The sequence below is a fragment of the Mirounga angustirostris genome, unplaced genomic scaffold (assembly GCF_029215605.1).
Source record: "Mirounga angustirostris isolate CCGP_5_RB_7025 unplaced genomic scaffold, mMirAng1.0.hap1 SCAF_10, whole genome shotgun sequence".
Taxonomy (NCBI): domain Eukaryota; kingdom Metazoa; phylum Chordata; class Mammalia; order Carnivora; family Phocidae; genus Mirounga; species Mirounga angustirostris.
The window spans coordinates 36,308,624-36,324,884 of NW_026991718.1; the positions used below are offsets into that span (position 1 = coordinate 36,308,624).

The 16,261-nt window shown below is 37.1% G+C and overlaps 1 protein-coding gene across 6 annotated transcripts in view; it reads right to left on the reverse strand.

The window, feature by feature from the left end:
• The window catches only part of ANAPC1 (anaphase promoting complex subunit 1), a 93,517-nt gene extending 77,260 nt beyond the window's left edge, over positions 1-16,257 (reverse strand). For 3 of the 6 annotated variants that reach the window (XM_064572205.1, XM_064572206.1, XM_045884541.3), the window contains exons 1-13: positions 15,986-16,257; positions 14,019-14,255; positions 12,623-12,784; positions 10,677-10,728; positions 10,347-10,447; positions 9,637-9,719; positions 8,470-8,543; positions 6,435-6,580; positions 5,991-6,211; positions 5,072-5,281; positions 2,458-2,553; positions 740-830; positions 583-648 (exon numbers count right to left, since the gene is read on the reverse strand). In XM_064572205.1, coding sequence (XP_064428275.1) covers positions 583-648; positions 740-830; positions 2,458-2,553; positions 5,072-5,281; positions 5,991-6,211; positions 6,435-6,580; positions 8,470-8,543; positions 9,637-9,719; positions 10,347-10,447; positions 10,677-10,728; positions 12,623-12,784; positions 14,019-14,231 — 1,515 coding nt within the window. In that variant the 5' untranslated portion in view covers positions 14,232-14,255; positions 15,986-16,257. Of the gene's footprint in view, positions 1-582; positions 649-739; positions 831-2,457; positions 2,554-5,071; positions 5,282-5,990; positions 6,212-6,434; positions 6,581-8,469; positions 8,544-9,636; positions 9,720-10,346; positions 10,448-10,676; positions 10,729-12,622; positions 12,785-14,018; positions 14,256-15,239; positions 15,358-15,985 lie in introns of all 6 variants that reach the window. The other 3 variants (XM_064572204.1, XM_045884543.3, XM_045884544.3) reach the window with 3 other exon arrangements.
• Positions 16,258-16,261: the final 4 nt, after the last annotated feature.

A 16,261-nucleotide genomic window follows, 5' to 3' on the forward strand; every position in this document is an offset into this window, starting at 1 on the left:
ACTATATGGTCAACGTATTACACATTTAATGAAACTTTACAAAAACTTTGAGACTTAACAAAGTACCCATACATCAATTTCAAAACTACATTCTTTATAAAACTTTAGGTTAACTTTTTTTTTTTTAATAATCTACCTATATTCATTAATGATTCCCCATCTGTGCCAGATAGCACCAATCCATCTCATGGCAGTGAGTCCTAGGCCTCCAAATTGGGACCAAGCTAAACTAGAGACTTCATTTTCAACTCTTAGAAAAATCTTCTGCCAAATCCTACAGCCAGGGGGTCACTAATATTAAATATTAGACTACATATTAAAAAAAAAACAATCAGGGGCATCAGTTAAGTGTCTCCCTTCTGCTCAGATCATGCTCCCAGCGTCCTGAGACCAAGCCCTGAGTTTGGCTCTCTGCTTAGTAGGGAGCCTGCTTCTGCCTCTCCCCCTGCCTGCCACTTCCCCTGCTTGTGTTCACGCTCTGTCAAATAAGTAAGTAAAATCTTTAAAAAAAGAATGTTTAAAAATAATAATAATATCAAGGAGGTGGTCCTACAAAAGGATGAAATGCTACTTACTACTTACCCGAACCACTCCTGTGTACAGCACCAGGTTTCCACTGCCTTCAAGGACCAGCATGGTATCTATCTTCTGAGAGAAAGACAAAAATTTTATTTGCCAATCTGTGCAAATTATAAAACATAATGATTTTCAACTTCTCAAGAAATGTGCCTGCATTTACCTCCACTGGCGCTGCATCCTTTGCGTGTATGTTGGTGATGGAGCCAAAGATGAGCTGAGTTTTATCATTACTCTCTTGAAATTTTACACAGCTAAATATTAAAATAAAAAGAGAAACAAACTACTGATATGTCCAACAACTTATAGTGATCTCAGAGGTATTATGCTGACGGGGAAAAGCTAATTTTGAAAGATTACATATTGTATGATTCCATTTTATAACATTTTCAAATGACAAAATTATAAAAATGGAGAACAGATTAGTGGTCGCTAGGGGTTAGGGATGGGGGTGGGTGGGTTTAGTGTATGGGACTATAAAGGAGTAGCCATGAGGGACATCTTTGAGGTAATAAGAAGTTCTATATCTTGACTGTGGTGTTTGCACAAATCTACACATGAGAAAACTTCATGGAATCATATAAACACACACAAATGAGGACATGTAAAACTGATGAAATCTGAATAAGGTGTGTGGATTGTACTGGTGTCAATTTTCTTGTTTTGATAATGTACTATAATTATATAAGATGTTACCTCTGGGGGATAAAGAGTGCAGGGTACACAGGACCATCCCCCTACTATTTTGCAACTGCCTGTGTTTTATAATTATTTCAAAATAAAAAGGTAAAGAAGTGGACAAAAGATCTGAATACACATTTTTACCTAAAAAGATAAATGACTGGCCAGTAAGAACATGGGAAGATGCTCAACATCATAAGTCATTACGGAAATGCAAATTAAAAACACTTCACACCCACTAGAATGGCTACAAAGAGACAGACAACACGATAAAGAAACTGGAACCCTCATAGATTGCCAGTGGGAATATAAAAGGATGTAGCCTATTTGGAAAACAGTTTGGCAACTTCTTAAAAAGTTAAACATGAATATACTGTTCAACCCAACAATTAACCTTTACACTCTTAGATATCTCCTCAAGAAAAAAGAAATCAGGGGCGCCTGGATGGCTCAGTCGTTAAGTGTCTGCCTTCGGCTCAGGTCATGATCCCAGGGTCCTGCGATTGAGCCCCGCATCGGGCTCCCTGCCCTGCAGGAAGCCTGCTTCTCCCTCTCCCACTCGCCCTGCTTGTGTTCCCTCTCTCACTGTCTCTCTGTCAAATAAATTTAAAAAATCTTAAAAAAAAGAAATCATGTATGTCCACACAAAGACTTCTGCTCCAATGTTCATAGGGCCATAACTCACTATGGTCAAAAAGTGGAAACCAAATGTCCATCAACAGATGAATGGATAAACATAATGTGGTGTATCTACATAATGGGCTACTACACTGCAAGAGGAATAAAGCACTCATACATGTTACAACATGGTGGATCCTAAAAAACATTATGCTAAGTGAAAGAAGCTAGCCACACAAAACCTACATTTTGTATGATTCTATAACATCTCTGGAAAAGGCAAATATCCTAGGCAGAAAGCCTATATACAGAGTGGTTACCTGAGGTTGGGAATCAGAAGAGAGACTGACTGCCAATCAAACACAGGGATCTTTTCAGGGGGACAGAAATGTTATAAAACCAGATTGTAGTGATGGTGGCATTAACTCTGTAATTTTACTAAAAATAATTATACACTTAAAACATGTCAATTTTTTGGCATGTAAATTATTTCAATAAAGCTACTTAAGTCAAAAAAAGAAAAAAAGAAAAAGCAGCCCTACGTTTGTTGACACAGAATCAAAGGGAAGTATGCACACTTACCGCAACTGGAGCTCAGACTCCACCAAAAAGCACAAGAACTTCTGCCCACATAGGTCAGATGTAATAAACACTTTTGAGGTCTGTGAATTTTTCTCTCTGTAGCAGATACATTAATAAAATAACTGTCAGCATTAGTTCCAAAATCTGCCACGATAACTCTTAATGAAACTACCCTGCAAGAAATCTTAAAACTACTTGGGCCAAGCATTAACACTGAAGACCTCACAACACTTCTAAGATTGGAACTTCAGGATCTCTGAGATTCCTTTCAGTTCTTTGATTCTGAGTCCATTCCACAGCTTTTTAGGGGATAAATTATAAGAAATTTAATCATTATCAATGACCTTTTTAATTCCATATTAGTAAAGTTACGTACTGCTAAAGCTGCACACTTGAATTCCTACTCCTTAAAGGATGTAAGGGGTCAGACCTCTTATAACATGACCTCTCCTATCCATCCTCTCTCTCGCAGATTAGGCTCTACTTCATCCCTCTTTCTGAAACCATCTCTAATTTCCAAAGATCTCTTTCTGGAGTGGTACAGAAGACCATAATTCTGTAATATAAGAATCTGTAATATAGTCAATTTACCAAGAGATATTTAAAGACAAATGATTTTTAAATGTAGGAAATTCTTATTTTATTTATGAGGAACAAAAACAGAGAAGCTACTTCAACACCGTATTCACAGCTTTACTTTCCTCCAACTATACCTATCCCCTAGCCCCTAAGAACATGTATTTATTTGCCTTCTGCATCAGAGAAAATACAGCTATAAGGCTTGAGCCCAACCTCCTGCCCTATGTATCTAATAACCATCACCGTCTTTTGTCTTTCTCCTGAAGGCTAATCTCTCCACTTGTGCTCCTTTCTCGTTCCTCGTTCTATCCGTCATTTCCTCTCTCCTGTATTTTTGATGCTTTCCCTACACTGAGTATGGTCCTTGCAGCCTACTCTCTCATATTAAGATAAAAATCTTCAAATATGAAGATGGACTGAATAATAAATGATATAAAGGACTTACTGTTAATTGGCTGGGTGTAAAAATGGCCTTGTGGTTAGGTAAGATCTCCTTACATTTTAGAGATACGCGCTGAGGTATTTAGTCACGAAGACTAATTTTCTCTAATGTAATTCAGCAGTAACAAAACTCTCCCTTGACCCTGAGACTCCCTCTAATTTTGCATCCTCATCCCCATTCAAAGGCAATCCATAAAATAATCCACATGTCAATGTTCGCTTCCTCAGTCCCCATTCACGTCTTCCACCCCATTCCACTCCACAGCCCCTCTCCAAGTGCTCTGGCCAAGGTCACCAGTGAACTCACTGCCATCCGGGTACCTCCTTTCTGAGCTCATTGATTAGTGCCACACCTCACCGGCACCTAGCAACACTGGCAGCTTTCTTTTTGAAATGCTCTCTTTTCCAATGTCCCATGACACTTCTGCTGCTTCTCACACCTGAGCTCTCCTGCTCTGTCTCCCTATAGCAGCTTTGTCTCTTTTCTCTTTTTATCCCCAAAAGCTTAAGTTTCTAAGACTTCAGTCCCTAGCTCTCTTCAACTCTACACTGCCAGATCAATTATTTGGAGGTCTCAGACCCCCTATGAGAATCTAATGAATGTAAAACCCTCTCCTTAGGAAAAGTCCTTATAAACTAATATGCACATGATTACTGCATGATGCTATGTTACTAGAACCTCTGCAACTGCAAGCTCATCCACAGGCCCTCCAAGGAGCCCAACGTCTACACACTCCTTAACTTCCAATCCACCTCCCTTGCCTCAATCACCACTTACAAGCCAACAACTCCCACATTTATTGCTCTGCTCTTTCCCCTAAGTTTATGACCCACATATAAAGCACCTTAACAGCCCTCATCAAATAGCACAGCCCTAAAGGGCAATCTCCCTCTCAAGCCTCCCCTTTCTTAACCCTTGCCCTTCCTTCCAACATAAGCAAAGTGAGAGTATTTGTACATATCACACACTCACACTTCCGAACTTCTGTTCTGATCATCCTGCCTACTGTGCCCTTCTTCCCTTTCCTACCCAGCAAATACCTATTCATCTTTCCAAAGCCCTACCAGCAGAGTAGGCAGTGCCTCTGTGTCACCATCTTCAGCTGTCTCTTTTTGAGGATAGGGACAGTGACCAATTTGCCTGTAACCCACAGCCACTAGCACATGCACTGGAACTGGCTGAATGATCAAAGAGAACATAAAAGGAGAAAGGCCACACAGAACAGAGGTCTGAGTTGCATTTCCCAAAAACAACAGCTGACACTCAACTAACGTAAAGATAAAATTTTAAAAAAATGCTATAAAACCCCAAGTTTCTTGATCTAGTTGTTTCTCCTTAAAACATCAAACACCTCAAATCTGAGCGATTCTTACTACTAAAGAAGAAAGAGGAAATGATAAAAGAATACTTTTATAATCACTTTAATATCATTAATATCCTCTATTGAAACTCAGGTATCCTTAATATTTATCTCTGTAGTTTTATAAACTGATTATATTAAAAGATTAAAAGGAAACTCTAAGCAAAACACCAAGTATTTTCTAAAACTTTTACCAACATTTTTCTTTGAATATAAAAATATATATCCCAAACCTTATATTAGTAATCGTTTCTGTCCATAAATGGTCAATACAAAGTTCAGGAACAATTGGCTCTGTTTCTGGTGCAAGGAAGGAGCCATTAGAATTACTATTTGGAGAATGAGAAACACTGTGTCTCTTTGGAGACTGATTATGGCTTGAAAGGTTAAACCTCTGCACCCCTGAGAAAGAGTGCACTCCTAAGGCGGGAGAATGAGCACGACTGCAAAATAAACAGAGAGAGGGCATCACAATTAACAAGGCAGGCTGACGGAACATGTTTTCCAATCATACTTTCTAAAACTCTATGTACCAAGTGCATTCATGGTATAATCCCAATCAGAAATACATTTTTTTAAAAAGGAATAACTACTTAAATTGTTCACATTAATGTGTTTTATTACATTCTAAAGATTTACAATTCTTGTTAGAATTCATCCTTTAATTTTAAAACTGAAAATTAGTTCATTTTCTGCCTCAGAACATGAATTGTTTTTATTATTCAAAAAAGTCCAAACTACATTCCTATATATTCAGATATATACATACCAACAAAACTATGTTCCCATATTACCAGACAGATACTAATAAAAATGAAAAAGCTAATGCAAAGACCAAAAAAAAGAAAGGAAGAAAAGAAAAACCAAAATATTTTTGAAATTAATATTCATCAAATTGCTGCCACTTAGTGATGGAAATGAGGCAACCAATCTTATGACAAGCAGAGGCAGCTTCTAAATAGGACTCATTTAAAAAAACTTTACTTAGTAATACAACTGGGATAATCGCTGTTTTCCCTAAAAAAATACCCAAGAGCTGTCAACAGAGATTTTAAATCCTTCAAAACATAGAGCGAAAGTTTGAAAAGAAGGTATCTCTTTCTTGGGATATCTTGTTTAAAATAAGGAAACACTTCCACACTTAATTCCCACCTTAGAGCTGCCATGTTGGAAATAGAAGGTGAACGAGAGTGTAGACTGGGTGAGGAGGTCGAGCGACTCTGACTGTGAATGGAGGAGTAATTCTGGAAAGGTGAAGCCACGGGGGAATCTCCTTTGGAGAGGCTTCTGAGGTGTGCTGTGAGGGAGCTACTACTGGCCACATTCTGTGGGGTTCCCCCCTGTTCAGAGAACTTTAAGACAACATTCTCTTCCTTAAGTCAAAATGATGAGAAGGGGGGAAAAAAAGGCAATAATTAGATTAAAAGGGTAATTTCCTGGTGAGAATTCAGGGTAGAAGCCAGTTATTAAAGACACAATATTTCTTTTTTCCTAAGAAGCTCAATGCATTTCACAAATGATTCTTCCAAATACATGTGAAAGCTTTCAGTGTTAACTATCCTTTCATACTAAGAAGTGACTTGCCTTTATCCTTACCTCTGTTTTGACTCTCCGGAGAGCCCACACAGAATGCAAACATTGAACAGTGTCATAGGTCATTATAATGGAGGGGTCAGTGTTGAGAAAAACAATTTTCATTGCATGATCTACAACATATTGCACCCTTGATGAACCAAAAAGACCTTAAAGATAAAATAGTAACGATCAGGTATTGAACAATGAACTTCACAAGACAGTTCTTTAATGAAATGACTTTCTATAATTCCTAAAGAGAAACACAGCCAATTAAGACACAAAATCCACTAATATATAATTACCCTGAATTTTTAAGTTTACTTTGGGCATCAACTTCCTCAAAATACATAAAGATAAGAATACATTACCAGTTTCCATTTCACATACATGCAATTACATGTTGAAGATGTGTGCTGACTCACTGTCCCATCGGCCACAGGGAGGTCTGTGACTACTCAACAACTGACTGATCTATAAACTGCAATCGACTATTCTGCCAAGTTTGACCTCTTGACTGTTTTTCTTCTGTATGAAATCTGTCCTCTATAATAACTATTCAAACAGAGTTGAACAGTACACTATTTACTGAGTATACACGCAAAATAAGTTCTTCCTAGTCAGTTTAGCTTTTACTCCTATAGTACCATGAACTGATTTCTTTTTTTTTTTTAAGATTATTTATTTATTTATTTGAGAGAGAGAGAATGAGAGACAGAGAGCATGAGCAGGAAGAGGGTCAGAGGGAGAAGCAGACCCCCCGCTGAGCAGGGAGCCCGATGTGGGACTCGATCCCGGGACTCCAGGATCATGACCTGAGCTGAAGGCAGTCGCTTAACCAACTGAGCCACCCAGGCGCCCTGATTTCTATAACCTTATCTGACAGCTTCCTAAATGCTTCCCTCTCAGTTAAAATATTTTAATTTTAAATAATTATCTTACAAAAATAAAAGGTATTTTTTAAAGAAATGAATAAAAATCACTCATAATTCCACCATCTCAAAATATCCACAATTAATGTATTAGGGAATATTCCTTCTAGTGTTTTTTTCCTACACGTATACATACACTTTTTATGCCTTTACAAAATTAGAATCACTGTATTTAGTTTTATATTCTACTTAACATTATGAATAAGCAATTCCTAAGGTCATTAAATAGTATTCAAAAACGTCATCAATAATGCTTCACACCATTCAGTCATAAGCTCTAACATGTTTATTTAGGTTGTCTGTAATTGTTACCAATATAATACAGAATTATCAACAAACTTTCCTGTTAAAGACCAGAGAATAAATAGCTTAGGCTTTGTGGACCACATAATGACTGTCATATAATGTTTTTTTCTACAACCCTTTAAAAAGATAAAAACCATTCTTAGCTCATAAGCCATACAAAAACAAGCTGTTGGCTGGATTTAGCCCATGGGCTGTAGTTTGCCAAGCCCCGATACAGAAGATTAAAACCTCAGTGGAATTTCAGAATGTGTGCATGGGATAAAGTCCTACAAGTAAAATTGGTCAAAAAATATAAACATTTTTTTTTTCAGTTTTCAAGTCTTCATTATTTATAATCACCTATCATGTTTGGCCACATTTAAATTTTTAAGATCAGTATCTAGAAATACCTGTAGGAAATATTAAAGTTCTGCATCTCAGCAAATTATTTTATTATAAACAAGAAAATGAATTATTAAAATTTACACAGTACAGGCCAAAGAACCTACACTTTTCTTCAACAACAACAAAAAACAATTTTAGTTCATTTACTTATTACTGAGGAGTAGTCATCTGTAGAGTCATCTACAGATAGGTTAGTGAATATATCAATGTTCCTGATTGATTATAGGCCCTATTTTTAATAAAAGAATAACTATGAAAACAGTTAATACCATGGTATTCAAGAAGTCTTGCTTTAATATAAATTTTCATAATAAAAATGTTTAAACTACATTATTTCTATAAAACAAGCCCAATTTTCACAAAGCTCCTTCATTTCCTCCTATCCCCCAAACTTAAAAAAAGAGCTTATATGAAAGAATTTATGAAAATACACTTACTTCCAGATTTACAAACAAGTGGGGTTATTTCATCCAGTGGATGCAGCATGCTGAACATAGTGGGTAAAGGTTCTCTAGTAATAAACAAATAATCAGCCAATCACCAACACAAAATGATTCCATTTGTGTGTAAATTTTGCACTTTCTTTGCAAAGAAATATCTTCTTCAGATTATACAAGCAACTACAAATCTACCATCTCATAAAGCAAGCCTCTAAACTTTTTACATACTATTTTTCACAGTATCTTCTATTTCATTCCTGGAAATATCTCTTCTTGTGCATGGTAATTCTATGCATGCACACACACACAGGAAAATCAATACAGCCCAGGGAATCTCTACAAATAGCAATCATCACATTACAGAGCCAATGGAGTAATAAGCATAAGGCAGTTTTTGGTTTTTTTTAAACCTCTCTTAGTGGCAGTGTGTCTTTAGCAGCTAAGAAAGAAATTTAGTGTCCTACATCCATTTACAAAAAAGTGTCAAAAAAAAGGGAAGAAAAATTTCAAGTAAATAAAAAGGCTGCATTTTTTTAAGGAGTGATTAAAAAAGGAGAAAAAAACAGGCCTTCTATCTAAACACAGAAAGATTAAATCTATAAGCAATTTTTTAAAAACAGTGTCTACTACTTGCACCAGACTATGACAGGTACTATATGTTCCTGCCCTTCGATGAGCTCACAATTTATTAGGGACACAAGGTAAACACGCTACCAATAAGCACCTACCATTTATTGTGCATCTAACATGTACTAAGTTCTATGTCAAAGATTGCATACATCAGCTTATTTAATCTTTGCATAAATCCTAAAAGATAAATGATAGTACTTCTGTAACAGATAAGGAAACTAAAGCCAAGAAAGCTCTAATGACTTGCCCAAAGTAACACAATGAAACAATGACAGCTCTAAGAACAGTCTTTATATCCGTAAGTATGTGTTCATTTAATTTTACTATGGAGGAGAGGAGGGACGCAGTAGATAACTGTCAAGTCAGAAGTAGACCTCATAAGTGTACAATACTGAGATGAGAGAAAATGGCATTTATCTGTGCTGTTAGCATGGAAATGATCATCATCCCAAACTTTTAGGTAAACATCTTTACCTCAAAACCAACACCAAAAAAGCCCAAATAATAATAAACTGAACCTAGTAAAATGAATACCTGGGTGGACCTGGAGGTACCTCATGTGTAGAACTGCTTCGTTCAAACAACAATCCATATTTGGTGGGCCAAACATTAGCAACCTATCAGGTAAAAGGACAGGAAAAAACAGAAGTAAAAGAAACTACTCTTTACAGCATGTGCTTAGGAAACCATAAAACATTAGATTTTCTTCCGACTTAAAGCTTTACAAAACAATGTGATCGTTAGCAATATTTTTTTAAAGTCCAAAACAAAATCAAATCTAAGAAAGAGTTCAATTAGAAATTCCTGCCACTGGCTAATAACAGTACCAAAATGACAATGTGATGAAATTTTAACAATAGCACTAGGTATAAAAAAGATGATGAGAAACAGGAAAAAGACTAATCTTTTTCATGTGCTTTAATATTCTAAAATGATTTCTTTTTATAACTGAAAAAATCTCTCAGGAAAAAACTCCATAGTTCACTTCATTAAATAATTTATTTTTTATGCAAAGGATGGAAAAATGGTAAGGATTAAAACTTAGAATTTGAATAAATTTTGTTTTATTTTAATGTATATTTTATTCAAATTTTATTTTAAATTTATTTTTATTCAAATATAAAGTTATTTGAATAAAAATGACATTCTTGATTACTACAAAGCATAACAGCAATACTTCTGCAACCAATTAATTCAAGAATATTCTACAACAAAACACAAAAACAGTGAAATACTCAATTTACCTGAAAAGGTAAAGAAGCTATGTAATCCTTTCCTTCTATGCTATGCATGTTAATACATGAGCTTTGCAGTATACATATGCATTTTTCTACTTCTTCACTGCCTGAAAAGAAAGGGTACAACAAGACTTATGCATTTTTTCCAAAAAAAAAAAAAAAAAATCTCAACAATCACAAACTGCAATTCCCAACAGCACAAATTCTTTAATGTACCATAAAAAAAAAGCTTAGGCTAAATCACTATTACTAATGGCTACTTATTTTGAACAACAAAAAAAACAAGGAGATAAACATTTGGAGTAAGATGAAATAAAATTTCAAAAAGAAACTTACTGTAGGCCTTCTCAGACTTATCCTGTGATATGATGAAGTCACACCACAGTGCCTAAAATCAAAACAAAACGCTTACCTGAGAAAATTGTATCTAAATAATAACCTATTCACTGATGGCATCTGACTAGTAACAATGACACCTACATAATACCTGTCCCTCCTTATGAGCTCAATACACATACCATGGGAACAAAAATGAATAAAACAAAAGCAGATTAATGATAAATATTATAAGGAAAGACAAACTATGTTTGCAAATAAGTTTTATTTTAAAGATTTTATTTATTTATTTGATAGAGAGGGAGAGACGGAACACAAGCAGGGGAGCAGCAAAGGGGGAGGGAGAAGCAGGCTTCCCGCCAAGCAGGGAGCCCGATGTGGGGATGTGGGGCTGATGTGGGGATCTGGGGCTCGATCCCAGGACTCTGGGATCACGACCTGAGCCAAAGGCAGATGCTTACTGACTGAGCCACCCAGGCGCCCCATGCAAGTAAGTTTTAGAAAGCCAAAGAGTTAGAAGAGTTCAAAATCGCCAAGTTATTTCATAATCTCCAGACTTACCCAATAATCTTATCATTCTCAGACTCTCCTAGACTCATTTTAGAAAAAATCTTTAGAAAAATTAACATCACCTTATATCCAGTCCATTTGCAAGTTTTGCAAATTTTCCCAAAAAATGTCTTTTTTAGCTGATATTCTAGAACCAGGATTCAAAGTTCATTTAACAAGTTTCAAAAACTATTGCATTTGATGTCCCTTTACTATTTTTTAATCTAGAGCAGTCCCCACCTTCTCTTTCTCCCTTTTTTTTTCTCCCTGACTTTTTAAAGAGACCAGAATGTAGACTGTCCCAACTGTTTTCTCAGTGTTTTTTCTTTAAACTTTTTATTATGGGAAGTTTCAAATATGTATTAAGTAAACAGAATAGGAATGAATTCCCATCCGCCAGCTTCAATAATTACCAAGCTTTGGCCATTCTTGTTTCATTTATATCTCCAACCCACTCCTCATTTCCTGATATTTTAAAAATTGATCCTCTTGTCCCCATATTTCCTAAAATTAAAAGTTAGATCTAAATATTCAAGTTAAGTATTTCTGGGAAGAAAACTTAGTAGATGACATCATGTATTTCATGCTGCATTACAGCCAGAGGTGCGTATTACTCCTTTGCCCCACTACCAGTGACAATAAACTCAAATCAATTTGGTTGAGGTGGAGAGCAACAGATATCTCCAAAGTAGCGATATATTTGTTCCTTCATGTTAACAAGTAAGCCACAGGGTGACACCCTGGGGCCATGGTCGCATCCTTTTACCCAACAGTGTTAGTGTCCATTTACAATCATTGTCTCAATGAGTTTACACTGGAAATTTAAGAATGGTGGTTTTCTAATCCTACCATTCCCTTCTTATTTATTCATTAGCATTTTTACAAATAAGGGTTTTCCTTCATTAACTGGAGATGGACTGCATGTCTTCCAAAAAGGCAGGGTAAATGCTTAATTCTTTCCCTTTAATTACCAATTTCAGAACAGAGTTAGGTTTAATAGCCAACTACAATGATAGTAAAGTAGATGTTTTTCCTTTCCAAGTATTACTCTGAGCCCAATTTTTTTTATTCAATACTCTGCAATTAAAATCATCATGTGTTAAAATATTTTAATTTGTAATGTCTTACAAATTTTTATTGACAATAAATCAAATTAGTCAAGGACAATGTTTAAAGATCATCATTTAACTGACAAAAGGACAGTATAAAAAAAGTGAGGATATAGAAAACAAATGACATTTTTATTTTCCTACCATTATCTTCACTACATTTTAAAATATACGTCCAGCTGCTGTGATCGTTAAGCTATGTTTTTATCATTTCTGTTAAATTCTAAGACAAAAGCTTTTTTTAAAAAAGTGTTAGTCAACTAAATGCTAAAATTCAAATCAACTCACCTGTTGAACAGGACTGTCAACTGTAAACGCTTTATAAACAGCCAATGCCTGGCTTTTACTTCCTTTGCTCCAGATCACCATATTTCCAGCCACATAGAGTTCCTCATCATAATCCACTTCTTCTCCAATTTCACTGACGCCTTTCCTTAACTGCCAGCTTTCCTTAAAAATTAATAAATGTAAGACAGGGTTAAAGCACTCCCTTTTTCAATAGTATGGAGCAATATTAATTAAATCAAATGGTCATCCAGATACAAGTCTCCTACTCTTGCTCTGCCTATGGAGTACGACTCACTCCAAACCCAACTCTAAGAATCTCTGGTGCCACTGATTAACAGACTGGGTGTGTATTATAAATCTTACAGGATTTCATGTACAAGAATTTACTCAAAAATTCTCTATATATCAACTGCCTTATATAATGCATTATTCTGCCAAAAATATAAACAAAAATTGTACCTATCTATAGAACAAAACCAACATACTTGGGACACTAAAAAGGTATATTAAGCATATGTGGGGGTGATGGAAAGGGAGTAGTGAGGTACACATGGGAATCACTGGCGGAGTTTATGCATAATGCAGATTTCCCTGTTTCACAACTGCATATACAGTCACCTTCCTTCCTTTGTCCTACGCATCAAAATGAATGGGAACAAGAAAGGTTTAGATTTCTTAGGTTGTTTTTAAGATTTTATTTATTTATTTGAGAGAGAGAAAATGAGAGAGAGAGCACGAGAAGGGGGAGGGTCTGAGGGAGAAGCAGATTCCCTGCTGAACAAGGAGCCCGATCTGGGACTCGATCCTGGGACTGCAGGATCATGACCTGAGCCGAAGGCAGTCACTTAACCAACTGAGCCATGCAGGGGCCAGAAAGGTTATAGATTTCTAACTACATAAACCTCCCCTCTCTGAGATTTTGGTATCACAAAGGGATAGGAAAAGGGAATAAGGCAGGAAAGACTGATTTTCTGATACATACTTGCATCTCATTCCCCTATTTAAGAATTACTACTCTATCTACTTGTGTAGCATTTCTTTTCTCCTCTAGAAACATGCAGGTCTTTTGCAGTAGGGACCATTTCTAACTCTACCATCTACTCATCAAATAACATGAAATCTGGTCTCTACATACTAAGTGAAGAGGTTTATAATAGACCATAATCATACTACTGAACTTCACAATCATTATGACACCATGAGTTACACATGTCTAAATAAACAGTTATGACACTATAATACAATAATGTCATTATTTTAGCCTTGATTGGAATTACCAAATCTGAATCTCTACAGGTTGCATCATATTCCTTTCTGTTGCATCTGAGTAGTCTTAAATTATAAATAGATCACATCACTCTATGTTTCAAAAATGTAGTGGAAAACTTAATGGAACCTTCTGTTTCTCGTGGATTGTAACCTCCTGAAGGGATCCCACCAAGCCAGCAGCACCATCAGAAGACCATAACTCAGAGGCTGGCTGCAGCTGGCGAAGTTGAAGGTTCAAAGCATTAGGGTGGTGCTTGCAGTGGTCTCGACCAAAAGGAACAAATTCCTGCAAATCCCCGGCTGCAATCATCGTTGCCCTTTCTTCATAGAAGTTCGACATGGGTTCCAAATATCAACATTATTTCTGCATGAATTCAAACACATTCTGGTCAGCTTCTAAAGTCAAAACCAGAATAAAAACGTCATAAAAGTTTACAGAAGAGTCATTAATCCTTAGATGAGTGTCAAATAAATCCTATCATATTGTAGGTATACAAGTAATCATAATATCAAAGGGCATTCCAGTTCCATGAAAAGCATACCCTAAAGGATCACTGGCATACTGGAATGAAACAAAAAAAAATATTACTAACTCATCAGTAGTTGAAGTACTGCTTTTAGTTGACCAGTCCACAAAAGACCTAATAAACTACCAAGTGTCATCAGCAGTTTTGACACCCCAATTCATTTAAACATATAACTACAACCAATTCCAATTTTGTCAAACCAGAACCAAGGCATGAATAACCCTGGCCATGGAATAGTCATGCTTGTAGCAAATTTAAGAGTGCTAGCTTTTAATTAACACAATCTATTACAGTACAGTTCATTAGATGTAGATGAGCTGTGGGTGGAAAAATACCTCTCTACCTCCAAAACATTTCTATATACAGTAATTGACAGCTAATAAAATTCTGATACTCTGCAATGTGGTAAAGTGGATGCCGGTTCTGTCTCTGAGACAACATCTACATTAGAAATAGGTTTTGTGGCATCACATTTAAACTGCAATCCTCGAACACAGAAATCAAAACAAACATTTGATGTCAGCACTACAGACAACCTTTAGTACCTGAAAAGCACTCACAATTAAGAGTTTAATTAAATTTGATTTAGATTTCTCATTTGACGTTTTTTTGGCACCAGTAATTTTCCTTGCTGCACTATCTCAAAGCCTCTGTAGTTCCTATGCAACAACCAGAGTGGCAAAGCTATTTTGCTGTGAATTAACATTATTCCTGAGACAACTGTATGTCACAATGGTGGCACTTATTTCCTCCTGCTAAAATTCAGAATTGAGAACAGTTGAACTTAGGACATAACTAATAACGTGCCTTATAAAACTTACAAGAAAACAACAAAACTCTGCTGGTCTTCCTATTTCCTAGTCAACAGGATAGCCAGCATTAAACTTGCGACTTTATCCAACTTCAGTTGTGCAATTTCGAAATGTTATTCTATTAAAACTTTGAGAAAATTACATTATTACACAATTATTTTAACAGTGCAGTATCTTTGTGTACGATTAAAACATATTTAATAGTTTTACTGTACCCCAAATTTCTATGTGTTTATTAGGACAACATAAAAAGCTACATATAAAAGTACTATATTACATTGATAAGCTATAAATCAAGTTATCGGCATTGTTTACGATAAAGAAAAACTACCCTGCCAAGTTAACCACAAAATCGCTTTAAGAAGAGACCCAAATGCACAGGAAAGGCATCTTGCGTAGAGTCTCCGCAAAAAGGCAAGAGTTTCCTCAGCCTCTTCAGGGTTAGGTGAAACCAACAAGCTAAGCGCCTGGGCCTCAAAAAATCCTGTGCGAGAAACAAGGGGCCGATAGAGAAGCTGAGGCCCACACGGGACACCGCGTCTAGCTCAGGAAGGAAGTCGGCGAGGAGCGGCGCGGGGAGGTGCACCCCGGAAAGCCCAGTCCGCAGGCCGGGGGCCACTTGGCGCAAACGCGCGCTCAGGGCCTACCCCTGGGCTCCCAGCCCTCCGGTCACCGAACGCAAGTCAACTCGGAGCGGGTGCGAGGGTCACAGGACATGCGGTGAACCACCGGACGCTGCGGGCCCGGGCCCGCACCTGTGTAACTCGGGACGCGTCAGGCGCGGCGAGCCCTGGCTGCTCCCCGGAGGCGTGGGGCCGAGGGGGCCCGAGGGCAGCGGCGGGGTCGGTCAGGGTGACTCCTCTGCCGCTGCAGCTTCTCATTCCCTCTCCCTCCCCTATTCCGGAGGAAGAATGGGCAGCAGCTGTTGGCTGGACTGCGATCGACTGGCAGGAGTGCTGGGAAGCCACTCAGGCGAGATGTTCAAATGAACGCGTCCATCTTGGCTTTCCCGTCCTGCCTCGCGCAGGGGC